Genomic DNA, 19,543 nt, shown 5'->3' with positions numbered 1-19,543 from the left:
GCAGTCACAGGGTAGAGATCCCCCCTATAGGTTCCGGTTATAGTATTTTCTAGAAGCTTGATGGGATGCAGTGCATTGTTTTTTTTTTTCTGCACTTGTACCTGTCAGTATTCACTCTAAGTTTTCCATCACTGCTTTTTTTTCTGAAAGAGTGCTGTGACTTGTTTTCATCCACTGTCTTCCTCTAGAGGTGGAGGATAGGCTGACAGTCATTACTAGCTGTTCTCCACTCAATGTGTCCTGAAGAGTGTGACACTCCTGCTGATGCAGGCATCAGTGTGTGTAGGTTTATGCGGGTGTTTATATGGTGAACATCCTGCCGTTTCACTAGAATACATCAGATTCTAGATTGAGCTGAGATGTTAGACTGCAGAGGTGTTAACAGATTCTCTTTTGCTCTTGCTTGTGAGCGAGTCTGATGTCTATTAAAGTTTAAGTCAGTTCCATTTTAACCAGCCTGGCTGCCTCTATACGTGACTAAGTAAATCAACAGCTGTCAGTAGAAAAATCTACCATGACTATGAAGTCCTTTTAATTATGGTGTGCAATGGTCAGCCCATTGTTTTGAGTTCAAAGACATCTATTGTGGTCTGAAAGACACCTGTGAATAGATCACAATGTATAAGAAAAGCATCTGCTGAATAATTCACATGCCACCATAACATATGTTAACCACGCAGCTCATTAGCTATTTGTTTGTTATTTACAGATGTAATTTCTATCCATCGTATGCCTTACGTACTCTAGCTGACCATGTCGACAAACACCATGTGATACCCTGAGCTTTGCAAACTCAGTAGATCAGGACAAAACACCAGGTGTGAGACCAATGTGTAGCTCAGAAACTCTATCTTCTTTATGCGAGACTTTAAGGTCATTATACATTAGAGATGAAGGTTTCATACCCTTGAGAAGATTCATTCAACATTGCTGTTGTTGTTTCATGACCAACTGACCACCAGGTGGTGACATTGGAGATTCCTGCAAATGCAATAATAGGATGCCATCCTGCAATTATAGTTGATATGAGAAATGACACAAAAGAGACAGAAATCTTTTGTATCAGTTTACTATCTTTACTGTTTCAGATAAGTGCACCTTTGTGCTTTAAAATTATTTCTGAAGGATCATGTGACAATTCAAGACTGAAGAAATGGCTGCTGAAAATCCAGCTTTGCCATGAAAGTTGTTCTGGATCCAGACTGGAGCCGTGGCAAAACAGAGAAACAAATAGAGACATCATTAGCGTAGCTGCTGTTCCAACAAAGTAAAATTAATTAGTTTAACTCAAGCCAAAGAATAAAAATGCACATTTGATCAGATACAACTGTAACCAACTTGGTCCAATAATTAATATCTCTGTATTATCCGAATTTAATAGGAGAAATTTATTATTTTACATTTTGAACACACTCTGTTAGCTTAGATAATTTAGAAGTTTTGATCTGGTCTTGTTGATATATATAGTTGAGTATCATCAGCATAACAATGGAAACTAATCACGTATTTTCTAATAACATTACCAAGGGGGGACATGTAAATTGAAAATAGAAGAGGACCTAGGACAGATCCTTGTGGCACTCCATATTTTACTGGTGATAAATGAGATGACTCCCTATTTAAATAAACTAAATGGTAGCGACCGGACAGGTAGGATCTAAACCATCTTAGAGCCTGCCCTTGAATACCTGTATAGTTTTGTAATCAATCTGTTGAGTGTGTCATGATCTATGGTGTCGAACCCAGCACTAAGATCAAGTAAAACAAGCAATGAGATGTAGCCTTGATCTGATTCAAGAAGCAAGTAATTTTAACAAGTGCAGTTTCTGTGCTTTGGCTGGGCCTGAAACCTAAAAATTAAAATCTTAAATACTTCTTACAGATAATTTTTTGCAGGAAGGAGCTCAATTGAACAGACACAAAGTTTTCAAAAGTTTTAGACATAAATGGAAGATTTGAAATAGGCTGATAATTTGCCAGTTCACTAGAATCTACTTGTGGTTTCTCTTTAATAAGAGGCTTAATAACTGCCAGCTTGAATGGTTTTGGCATGTGACCTAAAGATAACGACGAGTTAATAATGTTGAGAAGTTGTTCTTCTGCAACAGGTAACAACTCTTTCAGTAATTTAGTGGGTACAGGATCTAATAAACGTTGTTGGTTGTCCTATAGTTGTAAAGCACTGCAGTTTATCTTAGGTATCTAAAATCTATAAATGTAAAACTTTATATTTTAAATTGTAATAATAATTTGCTCTATTTTTGATCAAATGAAGGCAAAGAGAGACTTTAAAAGATAAGAAACATTTAAATGTCTTACAGAAACCCCAAACTTTTTAACAAAAGTATGTGTAAATTAAAAATAGTTACTGTGTTTAAAAAGTAGTTGGGAGTTAGTTTATAAGTTTGAGTCCAATGTAATGTAATGTTTTATGTCAGTGGATGTATATCAAAAGTTGGGCTGCATTTTCGTGCATTTAATTTAGTGATATCACTGGAAGAGAGAGCACTCCTGCTCTATAATAAGATCTGCTGCTGATGACAACTACAGCAAATATGCAGAAAAACGTCAAATTCTAGCTCCAACATGGCCACTCATTATATTACTCACTAATGAAGTGAAAACTCCTGCTCGGCAGTTCCTTGGTGCTACATATATACATCCCTGCTGTGAGCTATTTTTTCTCAGTTTTTAGCAGAAGGAAGGTTCATTGTCTTACTCAATGTTTTTATCTTTTTCTCTTTTCTTTAATCTTTCCCTGTCTAGCTCATTCTTATTTAAACAATGCTTGAAACTTGCTATTACGAGCACTTCCTGTGTCTTTTTGCCTCTTTAAAGGGTTAGTTCATCGAAAAATCAAAATTATGTTATTAATAACTCACCCTCATGTCGTTCCAAATCCGTGAGACCTCCGTTTATCTTTTGAACACTGTTTAAGATATTTTAGATTTAGTCAGAGAGCTCTCAGTCCCTCCATTGAAACTGTGTGTTATCAGGCTCGGCTCGGTGTTCATCTTCAGTTCTCTCTTCACAGCAGTTCAGTCAGTGTCGCTTTGGATAAAAGCACCTGCTAAATGAATAAATGTAAAAATGTAAATGTCAATGTCAGTGGTGGTTATGGCCTACACAATAACAATAAAGGTAATGTTAGAAACAGTAAAGTAGTAAAAAAGAATTCAAATTCTTTTTTATTCAAAAGCTTGTGAATTTTCCAGTTCTGACCTCTTCAACAAAAGTCTAGTGACTTGACAAGGCAGGACGCAGTAAATTATGGAACAGATGAAAGTCAATTGTCTGTTGTTCGTTCAGAGGATCAATAATGTATGTGGGGTCTTTAGAAAAGTTGATCGGGAGCCAGAACCTGATCTAGGATCAGTGAATTATTCACCCGTGGATGCATGCGGTTCACCGACAGTCACAAAGCCATTATTTCACCACTGAACTGGGCACATATCAATCACAATGGTCGTTTTTCCTTTATCGAGTCTCTCTGGATGAACAGTGGTGCTGAATGTGTCATTTCACATCCGAATACAGCAGTAGCTCAGAGGCAGGTGCTAAAACTGTTAGCAGTTTAAATGGTTTGATGTGTTTTCTCATCACATTTACTGACTACATGGATAGACCCGCCTGTCTTTCTCTTGCTGAGAGTGACAGTGATGCAGTAACAGACAAGAGAGAGAGTGTGTGTAAGCTAATGTGGCATTTAATTGGACAGTCCAGAGGTTCTGATAGCTTTTCTTCGTTGCCTGTCACTTTTTTTTTTATAGAGACTTGAGTTAACAATCAGAACAAAGACACATCACTATTGCTCAAGTGTTTGTTGATCTTATTATGTCTGAATTGTTTGCTTCTAAATTCATGACCGACATTGTTGTTACATAAAAAGCATGTGTTGCTGAGAGTGATTGCATCTATCTTGTTGTAATAAAGAAATTAAATTTCTTTTTTTATCGGAAAATGTCTACCTGATTCACAGACCGGAGAGTTTTCAGTGTTGATTAAACAATAAAATGTATATCATTTAACATATGATTACACAGCCAATGATCTTTTTAATGATTTTAAAGGCTGTTTGCTAACTAAAAATAATTAAATAATTGTTTTTTTTTTTTGGTAGGGGGGGGGGGGGGGGGGAATTAATCTTGTAAAATGTTAAAAGTTCAGTCATATCGGTAGTCTAATAATATCTGTTTTACCTGAATGCAATTTTTTGTTTTAAAGTAATTAATACTTTTATTCAGCAAGGACAAAATAAATTTGTCTAAACAGTAATTAATTTTAAATTGTTACAAATGGTTTCCTTAAAATGATAGATTATATATTTGACTTTCTATTTATCAAAGGAGCCTGGAGAAATCTATTACAGTTTCCACAAAATATTTAACAGCACAACCATTTTCAAGTGTGATTCACAATTTTCTTAAGCACCAAATCAGCATTTCTGAAGGATTTTTAAAGGATGAAACCTTTGCCTTTGTCATCACAGCAATAAATTACTTTTTAGAATATAGCAAAAATAGTAGCGTTATTTAAAAAAATAAACATATATTTCACAATATTACTGTTTTTGCTGTATTTTCTGTATATTCTTGAAAAATCTTTAAACAATAGTATAGTTAATCAAGCCTGACTGTTAATAATAGCAGTAGTAGTACATGTAAATATATTGTCTTTAAAGTTTATGATATTTGTCTCAGCTTTACATACTTCAAATATTTTAGTTCATGTATAGAGTCTATTGTGTGTGTGTGTTTGCAGGTTAATTGGCACTTTCCGCATGGTTCTGCAGAAGGTGGTGGAGGAGGGTCACTTGGAGGTGTCTGACACTCTTATTGACGACAATAACTCAGCCATACGGGTGAGACGCGAGGATCGCAGGCAGTGTGTGTGTGTGCATGTTTATGTTCTGGTCTGACAGATCAGAAATGCTCTTTTCTTTCATATAGCACACCCACTCACAAAAACATCCATTCACATATTTCACCACAGGGGTCTGGTTTCGCAAAACTTGCACAAAAAATTGTTGGCATGGATACATGTCTACTCTGAGGCTATAAGGCACCATTCAGTTTTATTTTCTCTCTTTCTGATATCCACCAACATGTGCGGGTTGATTTCCGTATGGATCCCGCGCATCTCTATGTGTCAGAATAATTAATAGCTTCTCTAGGATAAAATGTATCTGTTTAGGTGGAAGTGTGTTATATTAAACACATTTGTTGATCTGCTGCAGTGATAGTGTACACTGACTGATCCTTAGTCATGTTTTGTTTTGCTAAGGGCGATGCAGTGTCATTCATTCATTTTCCAAGCTATTGAATAAAAGCTTCCTGAAACTAAATAAAAATATTGTGGATAGGAAAACTAAAACTTTTCCAGAACTTTGCCATATTCCAACATATATTCTGTTTAGACATTTCTCATCGATTTCTGTTTCTTACTCTAGAGCAACACTTACACTATTGTAACATTTTTGTGATTTTTGTATCAGAAAAGCAACTTGCAATTATGAAAGCAAAATTATACCACTTTCATGCAACTTAGTCTTTTAATGGATTTTTTATTTTTATTTTACGTTGAGATGAGACCTAAGGAAAGCTTTAAATTTGTATTGGTTAATTAAAGCAGGGGTTATATCTAAGTAAAGTTGCAGAAGGGCTTGGGTTCTCCCTTTTGTATGACATTTGCCCTTTGGAGAAGTGACCATCAGGCAGTTGACAGGATAAGTTGGACTGAGGCTAAATTGTTCCTTGTTCCTTCTAATGAGTTTGTAAACATGAGAAGGAAAGGGTAACTGATGCTGACAGACTGATACTGCCACATGGGTTAGCATGACCCTAACCTGAAGACTTAACTCTAACACCAAACATTCTACCTCTCTTCAGCTTTGTCAGGATTACAAAAGTGTCAAATCAAGTGTCTTTATTGCTTGTGAAACCTGTAAACTAGTTAGTGTTCACTTTATACACAACTTAATTTAAATAGAATGCACAATAAGACATATTCATGTTTGAAATTCTGTTCTGTTCTATTCTATTCAGTAATCTTGAAAACAAGTAAAAAAAAGTGAAATAAATATGTACTATGTACTGAGTGTATTAAGTATTTGACTTAAATATGCACATTTATTTTTCATTTATTTATTTGTCTGTTAATTATTTTAAATTTCAGACAAGTATTTCCATAGAGATCAAATATCAGACCATGGACGGGAGTGTGAAGGTATGGAGCGATGGTGAATTCCTTGATATTCCAGATGACTGTGATGGAACTTTCCAGTTTGAGACAGACAGTCTACTCTCTGGACGCAGCCAGAGCTCTGGGACATCACCTGGACGTTCTATCCACGGCATTCCCACATTCCGCAAGTAAGTGTGTCAGTTAACACAATCACGCTCATCATCATCCTCTTTATGCAGTGGCACAGATAACTCTGTGATGAGAATGGTGTTGAAGAAGATAATGAGGAGATAATTTGATTAAGCAATAAAGAAGCAGTCTAACTGAACATATACATTTGCTCATCATATTAACAGATAATCTTATTAGTGCATCTTTTCACTACGTGGACATTTTTGCTGAATAATGAAGACATGGATGACTGGAATGTGTGGGATGCATTGATTTCCACTAAGCCTTCCAGTCTCTACAGGTCTTCTGATCTATAAGTTATAACCATACACAGACACAAACGTACTCCACCATGGTTTGTGTGTGGGCACCATTAGTGTTTCTGTGTGGAAGTGTTTAAATGCAGATGCATATGGATGATTACTGCTAGAACAATCTATATTGGGAAAGTTGTTTAAAGTTACTACTAGGTAAATTAAAGCAGTCTCAAGAGATTTGTAGGTGCTTTTGGATTGATTTGAAAGCCCTGTTTCATTTAGACCTTGTATTTGCTATTGGGAATTAATTAGTGAGTATTCAACCAATAAATCTTATTTTTATTGAAACAAATAGTGATCCTGGAATTCAAGTATTATTTCTGTTTTAAATTGATGTTGTCTTTAGCAATTGATTTATGAGAGCTACTTATCTGTTCTGATTACACTTGCTTGCTTACCTAATCTCCATGAAGATATTATTTTATTCACAATTTGTACAGTGTCCCAACTTTTTTGGAATTGGTTTTGTAATCTATTTCATTTAAACTTAATCTTTTCCATATCGTGACTTCTTATGTCTTCACTCTGATAATATAAAGTGATGCTCCTAGTTTGAGTAATTTTATATCTATATGCTACTCTGTTCATGTTGCCTCTGGATATGGGTCTTATCTTCATGCAGAATAATTTCTTGTTAGAGAGTTATTATTAATAAAGCAACTTTCGCATGTATCAATTTTGCATTTAACTGAGTGATTGAGAAGAGACAGCAAGAGGAGAGAACACAAGGAAACATTCAGGTCTGAATAAAGAGGATGTGATATGATAATTCATTATATATTGCACATTTGGCATAGATGACAGCTGCTAAATCAGCGAAACAAACACACCAGAAAAGTTCATTACTTTTCTCAACTCCTTGCTGCACACTAGCAAGCAAGCAATGCATTTGGAGACCTTATACAACATTTTTTCTGCTTCTGACCAGAAAGAGTGAACACAAAACCACTGTCTTTCATGCTTTATGGATGACTTTTGAGCTCACACAGAGAGGAACTCTTTCAAAGACTTTGAGACTTTTCAAAGAGTTATAGCCTACAGTATGTTTTGCTCCAAGTTTCTTCTTAGTTATGAACTGAATATACTTTTAAATACTGCCTTTACTACTACTTTGCATTTCACAGCAATTAGCTGTATTTTACCACTTTGAAGAATTTATATTAATTACAAATTGCATGTATTTGTGTATCTACTTATAAAGGTTAAACAGTCAAGAAAAAATATTTCTAAAGATTTATATTAGTCACTTAAAAGTTATTGTAACATTATGTACTCATGTTGATTGGCATATTAAATAATTAAAAAAGTTTTCTTCAGTTGTTTTAGGTTACTTGACATTTTTAATAATATATCCCTCTGTCCTCAATTGAACCTCATTCCTCATGCAGTTTCATTATTGATTACAAGTTTTATTTGTACAGTTTTACTTTAAAAGTATGTAAGGGTTTTTTTGGAGTTTCTGTATGAAGAAAGTGTGTGTGTGTGTGTGTGTGTGTGTGTGTGTGTGTGGGAGTGGGTGTGCGTGTGTGTGCGTGTGTGTGTGCGTGTGTGATTTCGTTGTACGGCTGAAGTTGCCGGGACCCAGTGGGACATGGTGGAGCTTCTGATCTAAAGTAACTGCTAGTCCTCTCTAATGACTAGACCCCTCTCTCATCTCCAATTCACCACCATGCCCCCTCCCCCCGCTCTTTCTCTCTCTCTCTCCCTCCAATCTTTCTGCATTATCTCTTTCTAGCTTTTCTCTTTCACTCGTTTCTTTCCCCATAGAATCATGAGTCTGACACTGAAACATACTCAGCTATTCTGTATGTAACACTCCAATGTCCATGGTTGTAGAAAATAGTATGCCCCCATACTATTACAATATAATATCTCTTTTATTTTGCATCAAGCAGGGGGGCTTGTGAATCGCTGGAAAGCTGTGAAAAATCTCTCAAGTTCTGTCTCATCGATGGGACTCACACTTTTGTTTACAAAGTCTGTGTTTATCTGTTGTGACTCAGCTGAAGATGGGATCAGTTTAATGATCGGTTTAATTAATGCCAAAGTCCAGGTAAATCCTTTTTTCTTTTCCCAGTATTGGACTGGGTAAGTGGCTTTTATCCAAGGCTAGATTTAAAGGGGTGAGATGGATTTACATTACAGTTGAACATTGTATGTATCTAAATTCTTATATTTTACAAGGGTTTTGTTCTTTTTCTTTCACATGCTATTTGAAGAGCTTCACAAAAAGCACCTGCATCACTGAACCAGCTTGATAAAGCTTTTGATGCTTCATTGGGACCATCCAGCTTCTATCAGCCTTTTGTGTGCAACATCATTATCATATAGAGGATACTGCATGTTTATCCTCAGCATTAGAACAGGTGCTTTCATGTTTAGTAAAGCAGGAATTTCCACCCTGCTGGGGGAAAAAATGTTTATTCTAGCCTAAGGTGGTTTACTTGTCACCCAGCTATTTATTGTTGGTCCCTTTTGAAGGTTTTAGAGGCGTTTTGGGATTTTTTTCAATTAGCTGGCTTTATAGTTTAACCTAATGCCAGCTTGTCGACCAGATAAACCATCTAACCACCTTAGATTGGTTGAAGTTGTTGCAGTTCCTAGTTCTGATCACATTCATTCTCATAGCCTGCTGTTTGCAAGGCAAGCTTATTCATGAGAGCAAGAGCGTTATTCTCTTGAGCTTGGTACAAGGACAGGTGATAGCTTACAGTCAAATGAAACTTTACAGAACAAAGGCATTTGCACAGGGATGTTTGTCACTTAAGAGCTGTTGCGTTACTCTAGTGGTTCAGTTCGCTGGCTTTGTTGAAGTTTAATGTTCATTCTCGATCGCTCCATTCTTTTGTACTCCTCTCCTCCACCTTGCATAAAACTGTCACTTTGAACCCCCACATACACTTTAGAAAGTAGGGCACAAAAGCTCAAAGGCGCTTATGGTTTAATAATTCATCACATTAATGAAAGAGATTTGTGCTTCTTATTCATTTACGCATTGCTGTAAATGAAAAAAAAAGACAAAAATACAAAAGAGACTCATATAAAACAAACACTTTAATGTATTCATGTCTCTGCTGAATAGTGTTTAAACTGTCTAATTGTTTAAAATTGAAGAAGCCTATCTATATTTATAATTTATGAGTGACCGAGAGGGGAAAATAATCATGTTGTTAATACTAGGTTACTGTGTAGTACCCCACAACTTTGTTCTGTTTTAGCTTAGTTTATGTGGCTACAAAAACTAGCCTCAGACACCAAGGTCTCCCAAGTGCTTGAGCAATACATAATTCATATGCTGCTTTATGCTTTTGAATGCATCCCATTTATCTCTGTTTAAATTTATTGCTGTGCATTTTATTCAGTGTCATGGTTGAGGAATGGCCTTTGATATACATTGATGTGAACGATCTACCCTATCTTTGAGCGTCTGTGCCCTTTTTCTTGCCAAATAAAGTTCAGCTAGTCTCTAAGCCTGGTTAAGATCTTCTTTAACTGGTTTAGTTGTAATGTTTTGTTTAGTAAAGTACATGTACATGATCACACACAATTCATTTATAATGATACAAAAGATTTCGATTTTAAATAAATGCTATTATTTTGTGCTTTCTTGACATCAAAGAATCCTAAAAAATTTATTATGGTTTCCACAAAAATATTAACAGTTTTAAACGTTGATGATAATTAAAAAATAATTGAGCACCAAATCAGCATATTAGAATGATTTGAAGGATCATGTATAACTGAAAACTTGAGTTTTAACTGCTAAAAATTCAGCTTTGCCATCACAGGAATAAATTACATTTTAAAACATTTAAATAGACAACAGTTATTTTGAATACTAATAATTTTTCACAATATTTCAAATAATTCAAGCCTTGGGGAGCATAAGAGACTTCTGAATGATAATTTGTTGTTCAGCCTACTACAGTATGCTGCATTTGAGGATTTCAAAATACAGTATATATATATATATATTATATATATATATATATATATATATATATATATATATATATATATATATATATATATATATATATATATATTGTTTGTGCTCATATTCTATCATGTCTGAATGCATCTAGCAAATACAAATGAAGTGCATTTCTCTACCTGGTGTCATGTTCTCTCCTTTCATATTGTGTTGACAGTTGTTGTATTGTTTGTATTATGTTAAAGGTACAGGTCATAATTCTTAAACAGGGTTTAGAATAATTGGTTTTGGATCAGTGACTTTTTTTGTGCATACTGTTTAGCATCTTCACTCATAATATCTAAAATGTCACTTGAGCTCACACACTAAATTACATGCAAAGGTCGCTCTTCATTAAACTGGGGGAAGGGGGATTACAATCTTTATTAAAGTGGGATTGTAGCAGAGTTTTCACTTCTTAAAGAAACATCAGATGATCCAGTCAATATAGACAGATTGAGATAGACTATTTGAAATCCAAATAAAAGTGCAGCATTTGACATTTAATGAGGAAATGAAATGGCTCAAGTGCTTCATTGATTGACAGTGTTCACAAATGTCCTTTTCCTATGCATAAAAAATAGTGTCTGCTCCATTGTGTGCTGCTCAGAGCGCAATCTGAGACTCTGGCTTTGTTCTCTGTAGCAACGCTGTCCATCAGACTGATGATTTACTGAACATCCTACAGTATGTAGACTAAATAAGATAGTGTTGAATGTCTGGCCTACATACAGTAGACCTACCGTAAGGATATTTCATGTGGCACAGAAGTAGCTCCAGTAAATCGCAAAGACCTGCAGAACTGTCATTGTTTGTGTTGTCAAGTCATGTCTGTGTGTTGCCTGTTTCTCCTTGACTGCTGAACTGAAGCCTTTGATTAAAAAGAGCTGGTCTCATCACGCTCTAAAAATCATCTAATTAGTGTTAGGTTACCTTATCATGTCTAGATACAATCCAGTCTTTTCTTCTTGATTTTGTCCGCTCTAATCATAGGTGATGTTCTAGTGAAAGTCCAAACATATCAGCAGTGTTTTAATGTATATTTTAGTTTGATTTTGTTTGTTGACATAGTTGAGGTTAATAAGCTCTTATGTCCAATTACAGTTTATTTTGCATTATTTGATAACCAAAGCACATTTGTAATTGGTAATTTGGTATTTATTTTAAATCAGAATTGCAGCACAAACAGCACTGTTGCGAAATATTGTTACCATTATTTGTAATTAATTCCTGTGATGGCAAAGTTGAATTTTCATCAGTAATTAATTAAGTTTTCAGTGTCGCATGATCCTTCAGAAATCATTCTTATATGCTGATTTGCATCCTAAGAAACATTAAGTTGATGTATACAACTGTAATTTTTACCTCATTTAATATGGGTAATTATATCAGACACATCTGTAAGAGAGTGAGAGTGAGTGAATGAGGGTGTGTAATGTTGTGTGTCCATGTGTGTGTGTGAGGTCACGTACTCTCCTCTTGCTTTTTCACTCAAACCTGGTCATCATCTCAGGTTCTCCCTTATTATAGACGTCCCGTTTAGTCTGAGAAGTGTCTCTTTGCCTGTGTGTTCTGCTTGGATATGGACTAGCAAATGAAAATGGACATATAGTACACTAGTGGGGAATACCTTAATTTTTTACCCTGAGTGGCTCAGCATACATTTCTCTGTTGGTTAGTTTTTGCTGGTTGTCAGCGCGTGGTGAGTATCCTTTATATGTGAGTGAGTTTGTTCTGTTGTGCAGTTCAAAGACTGCTTAATCTATGAGTATCAAGTTCTTTTGATAAGAAAAAAATTATTTGTATATACATTTATAATATCTTTTTGTGACCCAATGCACCCCAAAAACATACCTGACGCATATGATGCAATTTCTATACTCTGATTTCTCCTTTTTGTATACATGTATATATAACTTCATGTTTGACTGTGTATGTATTTTAGAGGGACTTGGACTTATTTAAACTTATTGGGGGAAAAAACAACAACTAATGAATTAATGAATAAAAGTTTAAAGAGTAAGCTCTAAAGACTTTCTCTTCAGTGTCACCCTGATATGACGGCAGTGATTCAAAGAAAAGATTTTAGAGGGTGTGCTTCCATTATAAGACTCAGATGCAAAAAAGACTACATTTCATGTTTGAATTTCTTTTTTTTAATATCTGCGTTTGCATAATCAGTCCTGGCTTGACAGTTGATGTTCTATTATCTGAAGATTTAAGTAATACATCCAAAAATTGGAGAAGTCGGTGTGATCTTGATATATTTTCACTCATGCTCAAAGGAAATAAAGAGACAAAACGATCTGGAATTCTTTGATCTTGTCCTGAGAAAGTATCTATATCCACAGATCACAGCTAATTGGAGAATTGTGCACATCTTGTTGAATAATTAAGGACCGTTATTTGTCCAGCAGGCCTGTGACATCATCAGGCCTTTGTAAGTGAACTGATATCTAATCACCATAATATCAGTGCAGAGTTATTGGACACCGCTGAGCCTATTGTGAGTGGGGTCTCACTGTTGAAACGAGTGTCTCGTCTGAGTGATAAATATCACAGAAATTTTCCATCCTGGGAAAACCTGTTGTGCTCCAGTAGTGATGATTTGATTGCTCTCCACCAGTGCCTAAAAGACAATGAACACATCAAAATAAGATAAAACTTGACCTTTAGATTAAACATTTGTACATGGAAACCATTTTGGTACTTGAACACCTATCTATTGCACTACCTATGTGTAAGTCTTGTGTATTCATAATTTATTTTAATGAATTGTGGAATGTATCCAGATAGTTCACTGCTTTTTATACAAAATCTATGTAAATGTCCTATTTCTGAGTTTAAACTTGTGTAAATTATTCCATATCTGGGAGGCCCAGAGGTAGATGTGATTTAAAAATGAATCACAGTGCAAATATTGTCACCCCCCCCCCCCCACACACACACACACCATTAATTGTCATCTAAATGTTTGTTTTATATTGCAGGACAGGAAAAGGAGTGTTTTCAGCCATGAAACTGGGAAAGACACGCATCTCTAAAGATGACCACAAAAAAGGAGGTACAGCAAATATTACTGATTATTAGAGAGCTGGTTTTACAATAAAGGCAATGTATTTATTTATTTGTTTAGAGAGCAAAAAAACAAACAAACTGAATTGGTTTTAGCTTACGGAGTATTTGTGTCTGCATTTTGGGTCAACAAAGTGCTGAAAGCACAGTAATAAGTTGTACTTATTGTACTTTTATAACCTTAACCTTAACTGTGCTTTAAATCCATAGTTCTCTACTGGCTTTGCTTCAGGAGATTTTACATTGGACATCAATAGGAAAGACTAGAAAATCATAAAATTCTAATGCAATATCAACTGTGCTCATTCGCAGATGACGCTGCCATTTTGGATGCAGAAGATCTTGATCGAAAGACCATGCGTCTGGGCGGTGGGCTCGACCCTGATACCATCTCACTGGCCTCTGTCACTGCAGTAACCACGAACGTCTCCAACAAAAGGTTGCATATCTGATGTGCACTAGGTGTATTATTAAAAGCAGTACACTTTCTCTTTTTTGAAGTCAATCTGTTTGCATCGACAGCATAGACCTGATTTAACATTGTAATTAATCTGATTAAAATGACTAATCAATTGACAGTCTTTGTTTGAATGATTTTTATAAAGATTGATCTTCACGTTTGGTTTTTCAGATCAAAGCCTGACATTAAGATGGAGCCCAGTTCAGGGCGTCTTGTGGATTATCAGGTATGAAGGCAGACGAAAGAACACAGAAAGAACACAGAGAGGAAGGGAGAGCTCAATAACATTCCCACATTACAAAAGACAATAACTCCAGGTCTTCATTGCCAACCAGACATGTTAAACCAGTGACATTTATCCCTGAGTAGTGTATTGTGCTCAAAGCCCTGAATATACAGAGCCGTCCCAAATAAACAACATCGGCCTTTAGCTTCAGTGTTTCAGAGAAGCCTTTGATGTTTACTCACTAATTGTCCTCTGCGTGGCTGTTGTGCTGAGCAGTTGAATTGCAAATTCGTTTCAGTACTGACACTGTATAATTCCTTTAAATGCGGGAAATCCATATATCCCGTGTGTGCTGTGTAAGTGTTTTTAGGTCTTGTAAAAAATTTTCCTTATCTCTAACAGTTCATATTTTGCCGGAGGTTGGAAACTCTTTGCTTTCTTTCTTTCTTTCTCTTACATTAACGTTTGGGACCCACTTGCAGAATAAATCACTGCAGCAATAAGAAGTATTATTGTCTGCATTCTTCTAGAATCCCGCTTCTGTTGTTTTGCAGAGAGTAGTTTATTTCTGTGATCCAATAGAATACTGTAGCTCATTTGTCATTTGATTCCATAAAACAAACTTGACTAATTAGCCCACTACAGTCATAAAAACATAACGGATAACACACCCACGTTAATACAAGCTCATCTTTCTTAATTAGCATGTAAGACACACACCAGCACCAGCTTTTTTTTTTGGTTCAAATATATTATTTTTTCTTTTTATTTTATATCCCATTTAAAATGTCTTTCAGATCAGCGTAACAGTAATCGAGGCCCGTCAGTTGGTTGGTTTGAACATGGATCCTGTGGTTTGTGTGGAAATTGGCGAGGAGAAGAAGTATACATCGATGAAGGAGTCCACAAACTGCCCCTACTACAATGAGGTTATATTCACATTGCTGAATAATCTGAGCAAATCTGTCATCTTAGACATTTTGACAGCCTGTTTACGGATTGTAACTGCAAGAATCATCTTATTTTATTTGGAAAGACAAGTGATTTTGCACTTTTGCATGATAGTTGCTGTATCAACACCTGAATAATGCCTAAATCCACCCCCGTTGTTTGAAATGATGAATTACCTCATTTTATAAACTTCATATCCAGATAATTTCAATATTTTCCTCTGTCTTCCAACAGTACTTTGTCTTTGACTTCCATGTGCCTCCAGATGTCATGTTTGACAAGATCCTGAAGATTTCGGTGAGTAGATTAAGCCTTCGTTCTCACTTTCAGCATATGATTACACATACAGTATTATAGCATACCTCTATGAAAACTACTGAAAACTGTAGATGGAAAATATTAAGTTGTACTTCTGCTTTTCTCTCATGCTAAAATGAAGGTTATACATTCTAAAAACCTTCTACGAAGCGGTACTCTGGTGGGCACCTTCAAACTAGATGTGGGAACTGTTTACTCACAAGCTGGTCAGTGACCGAGGAATAATGAGTGGTAGTGATGTAGCAATTAGATGGAAAAAGTCTTTTAATTGGTGCATGTATCTTACAGAGCATCAGTTCCACCACAAATGGGCAATGCTGTCGGACCCTGATGACATCACAGCCGGCTGCAAAGGTTACGTTAAGTGTGACATTGCAGTCGTAGGAAAAGGAGACAACATCAAGACACCGCACAAGGCCAATGAAACAGATGAGGATGACATAGAGGGGTCAGAAACTGATATCTTCATGCATTAAAATTCATGTATTTATTTAATTAGTTATGTATTTATTTATAAATATTGGAGTGCATTTTAGAGTCCCAGATGTTCATGTGCTAAAGTTCATACTATATTTTACACCATCTAAGGCCTTATTAATTAATTAATTAATTAATTTGATTATTTGAGTGTCATGTTGGTCTATTCTCTATGATATATTGCAGGAATCTTCTTTTGCCGGAGGGTGTTCCATCAGAGAGACAATGGGCTCGGTTTTATGTTAAGATTTACAGAGCTGAGGGACTACCAAAAATGAACACCAGCATCATGGCCAATGTGAAAAAAGCATTTATCGGGGAGAACAGGGATCTTGTGGACCCTTATGTCCTGGTGCAATTTGCAGGGCAGAAGGTAAGAATCACCTGAAAACACTCAATAAGAGATTTTTTATTAGACAGTGACAGAACATTACTTATTCTATACATGTAATACATTTTTTACACATGCAGGGTAAAACGTCAGTTCAGAAGAGCAGCTACGAGCCCATCTGGAATGAGCAAGTAATCTTCACCGAGATGTTCCCACCTTTGTGTAGGCGACTGAAAGTTCAGATCCGTGATTCAGACAAGGTGAATGATGTTGCCATAGGAACCCATTTCATTGATCTACGAAAGATCGCAAACGATGGAGACAAAGGTACTGGCAATCTGTCCCAGTGTAACACGAACAGTTTAATGAATGTACAGGTTGAATGGAGGCTTTAAATAAACGGACACCTTAAAGAACCGAAGAATTAACGGCTCGTCCATCTCTCCCCAGGGTTCCTACCTACTATGGGCCCAGCCTGGGTGAATATGTATGGTTCTACCCGTAACTACACCCTGATGGATGAGCACCAGGACCTAAATGAGGGGCTGGGGGAAGGTGTGTCTTTTAGGGCACGCCTCCTCATTAGTATCGCAGTGGAGATCCTGGACACCTCCTCTGCAGAAATAATGAGCTCTACTGAGGTACAAATAGAGCCGGTGTCCAACATGTCAGAGGTGAGATTCCAGGGTCAAGGCACTGTGACACCTCTTGTAAGATCAATACTGAAATCTTTGTGAATCATAAATTATTCTACACTAAACTGTCACACAATGACATTACACAAAGGTTATTTGGAAGCCATCTGATTCATTCTCACTCATCTTCAAGCCTGCAATCTTCATATTTAACAATGTTTAAAAAACTCAGTTTTGGCCTGTTCATGTGTAACCTTCTTGCACCATATGTGAAGTCAAATTGATTACAGCTCAGTCCAGATTCTACGAAACATCAGCTGCCCTCTGGGAAATTACAAGGCCAAGCTCTGTGTCCTCTGACAAAAAGTCATTGCAGATGTGGGAGTCCAGCTGTCTGTGATTTTGTATGGCCTTTGGGATCAAATATTGATTGTCAGAGGCATTTTACTGAAGTGCAAGATTTGTTTTTACACTTGATGTAGAGGCAAGCATATGATGCTGATAATCCCAGCTGCCTTTAATGCCATGACTAACCTTGCGGTTTATGCGGTGTGCATTGATCCAAGCTACATGAAGAATAGAGACGTATAAAAAAAAAATAGAGAAGAATAAAAGTGTAAGCCAAAGATATGTCGACGTTGTGATCATTGATATAATACAGATGACCGGGAGACTAGCACAATAAATTAGATTTTTCTTAGTGTTTAGAAGAGGAGGAGGTGAATAAACTCCTTAAAGGAATAGTTCATCAAAAATATAAACAAATTCCAAGAGGTTCTTTACTCGTTACAAATCAAATTACTTACTTTCTTCTGTGGAACACAGAAGGATATGTAATATATAATATATAATATATATAATATATATATATATACTCTTCAGAAAGTAAAAGTGAAAATAGAATTAAAGCATCATAAAATTCCAAAAAATCCATATCATGAATATGAATAAGATGAAGCTCCACAATCACAAAAAAGCACCTCTGAAGTGTCACTAAATGGTTGAAGTCTTTATTCACCTGAAAATCTTTCCATCCAGTGCAATGCTAGAAAACCAGACCACAAGTCCATTTCTTGAGCAAATCATCCAGATCAGTTTTTGCAAGTGGATCAATTGATTGTTTGAAAAGATTGACTGAAAAGTACAATTAGTTTATGAATTGAGCATCACTCAAAAAAAAAAAAAAAAAAATCTATGGAGATTTTTCTGTGTGTTTCTTACAGAAAGACTTTCCCCTGGTTTCCAGAATAAAATGCATGGCTGAGATATTTTTAATTAAAGAAACTTGCACTGACATTTCTTGAAATATGTCAGTTCCTTTGATTTGTCTCAAGATGCACACCAGTAATGTTTTGTTCTAATTGAATTATGGCTTATTACTGGCTTAATCTAGTCCTGTCTGTGAAACCAGATCTTAGAATATAGCACACAAGTCATATGGGCACTTTTAGTGACACTTGATTGATGCCTTTTTTTTCCCTTTTTGGTCATTTTGGTCTCAGACTCTCAGCCCTTATTCACATTTATCATATCAATGATTATTTTATTTTTTCTATTCTGTTAATGAAGGAAAGTCGTACAGGTCTGGAATGAGTGGAGTAAATGATGAATTTCTATTTTAATTAAAATTGTTATGAACATTTACCAGTCAATTTTCAATTGACTATGGATCATTATTTAATTACTAAATTGTTTTTATAAAACAAATTATGATGCAGTATTTGGTATGAAAATTAGTGGCCTACTTAACTACTAAAGTGCCATTGTTATAAAACATTTAAGATTTTCTCTCTATGATGAAAAATGTATTATGAACATTTTTGAACACAGTTGCATAGTTGTAGTTATACAACTGTAGATTTTTGTAAGGGTATGAATTAATTTCTTATTTTCTGCTGAGGACAGCAGTGTGAGTTTTATTTGATCAGAGATCATAGCTTCAGTTGAGAAGAAACCCCTGCTGGGTTACAATGCAGCACTGAGCTGCCATAATCACAAGTCAATTATGATTTCAGACTGTGCTCAAACACTTCAGATCACTATTGGGAAAATCCTATTCATGTCTGAGAGGAAAGAAGCAAGAGATCCCAGTGCTGTGAAATAAAAGGTCACCGGAATGAAAAAAAAAGCATACTGTGTTCATTCCTCACTCTACAATGTCTGTCCTATTCAGCCACTTTAATCACTTTGAGTCACTTAAATAAAATCAGTGACAGCTATCTGGATGTAATCCTGACCTTAAAGGCTCTTTTTTTTATCAGAGTGCCACGGGGAAGATGGAGGAATTTTTCCTTTTTGGATCGTTCTTGGAGGCCACAATGATAGACAGAAAAATTGGAGATAAAGCCATCAGCTTTGAAGTCACTATCGGTGAGCTGAAGTCAAACAGCTGTGAGGTCTCTTTTCAAAACATTCCCTTTTCAGTA

The 19,543-nt window shown here is 35.8% G+C and overlaps 1 protein-coding gene across 15 annotated transcripts in view; it reads left to right on the top strand.

Annotated features, from left to right (window-relative positions):
• otofa (otoferlin a) overlaps window positions 1–19,543 on the top strand; it is a 55,988-nt gene that overhangs the window by 18,848 nt on the left and 17,597 nt on the right. For all 15 annotated transcript variants that reach the window (XM_026290838.1, XM_026290842.1, XM_026290836.1 and 12 more), the window contains exons 4-16: window positions 4,762–4,861; window positions 6,175–6,371; window positions 13,635–13,708; window positions 14,032–14,158; window positions 14,351–14,405; window positions 15,203–15,334; window positions 15,591–15,653; window positions 15,796–15,880; window positions 15,963–16,122; window positions 16,338–16,524; window positions 16,623–16,809; window positions 16,933–17,156; window positions 19,379–19,487. In XM_026290838.1, the coding sequence (XP_026146623.1) occupies window positions 4,762–4,861; window positions 6,175–6,371; window positions 13,635–13,708; window positions 14,032–14,158; window positions 14,351–14,405; window positions 15,203–15,334; window positions 15,591–15,653; window positions 15,796–15,880; window positions 15,963–16,122; window positions 16,338–16,524; window positions 16,623–16,809; window positions 16,933–17,156; window positions 19,379–19,487 (1,700 nt within the window). The remainder of the gene's footprint in view (window positions 1–4,761; window positions 4,862–6,174; window positions 6,372–13,634; window positions 13,709–14,031; window positions 14,159–14,350; window positions 14,406–15,202; window positions 15,335–15,590; window positions 15,654–15,795; window positions 15,881–15,962; window positions 16,123–16,337; window positions 16,525–16,622; window positions 16,810–16,932; window positions 17,157–19,378; window positions 19,488–19,543) is intronic.

The sequence above is a fragment of the Carassius auratus genome, chromosome 20 (assembly GCF_003368295.1).
Source record: "Carassius auratus strain Wakin chromosome 20, ASM336829v1, whole genome shotgun sequence".
Taxonomy (NCBI): domain Eukaryota; kingdom Metazoa; phylum Chordata; class Actinopteri; order Cypriniformes; family Cyprinidae; genus Carassius; species Carassius auratus.
Note: the sequence above shows the minus strand (reverse complement) of the source record. Positions and strands in the feature narration are given on the sequence as shown.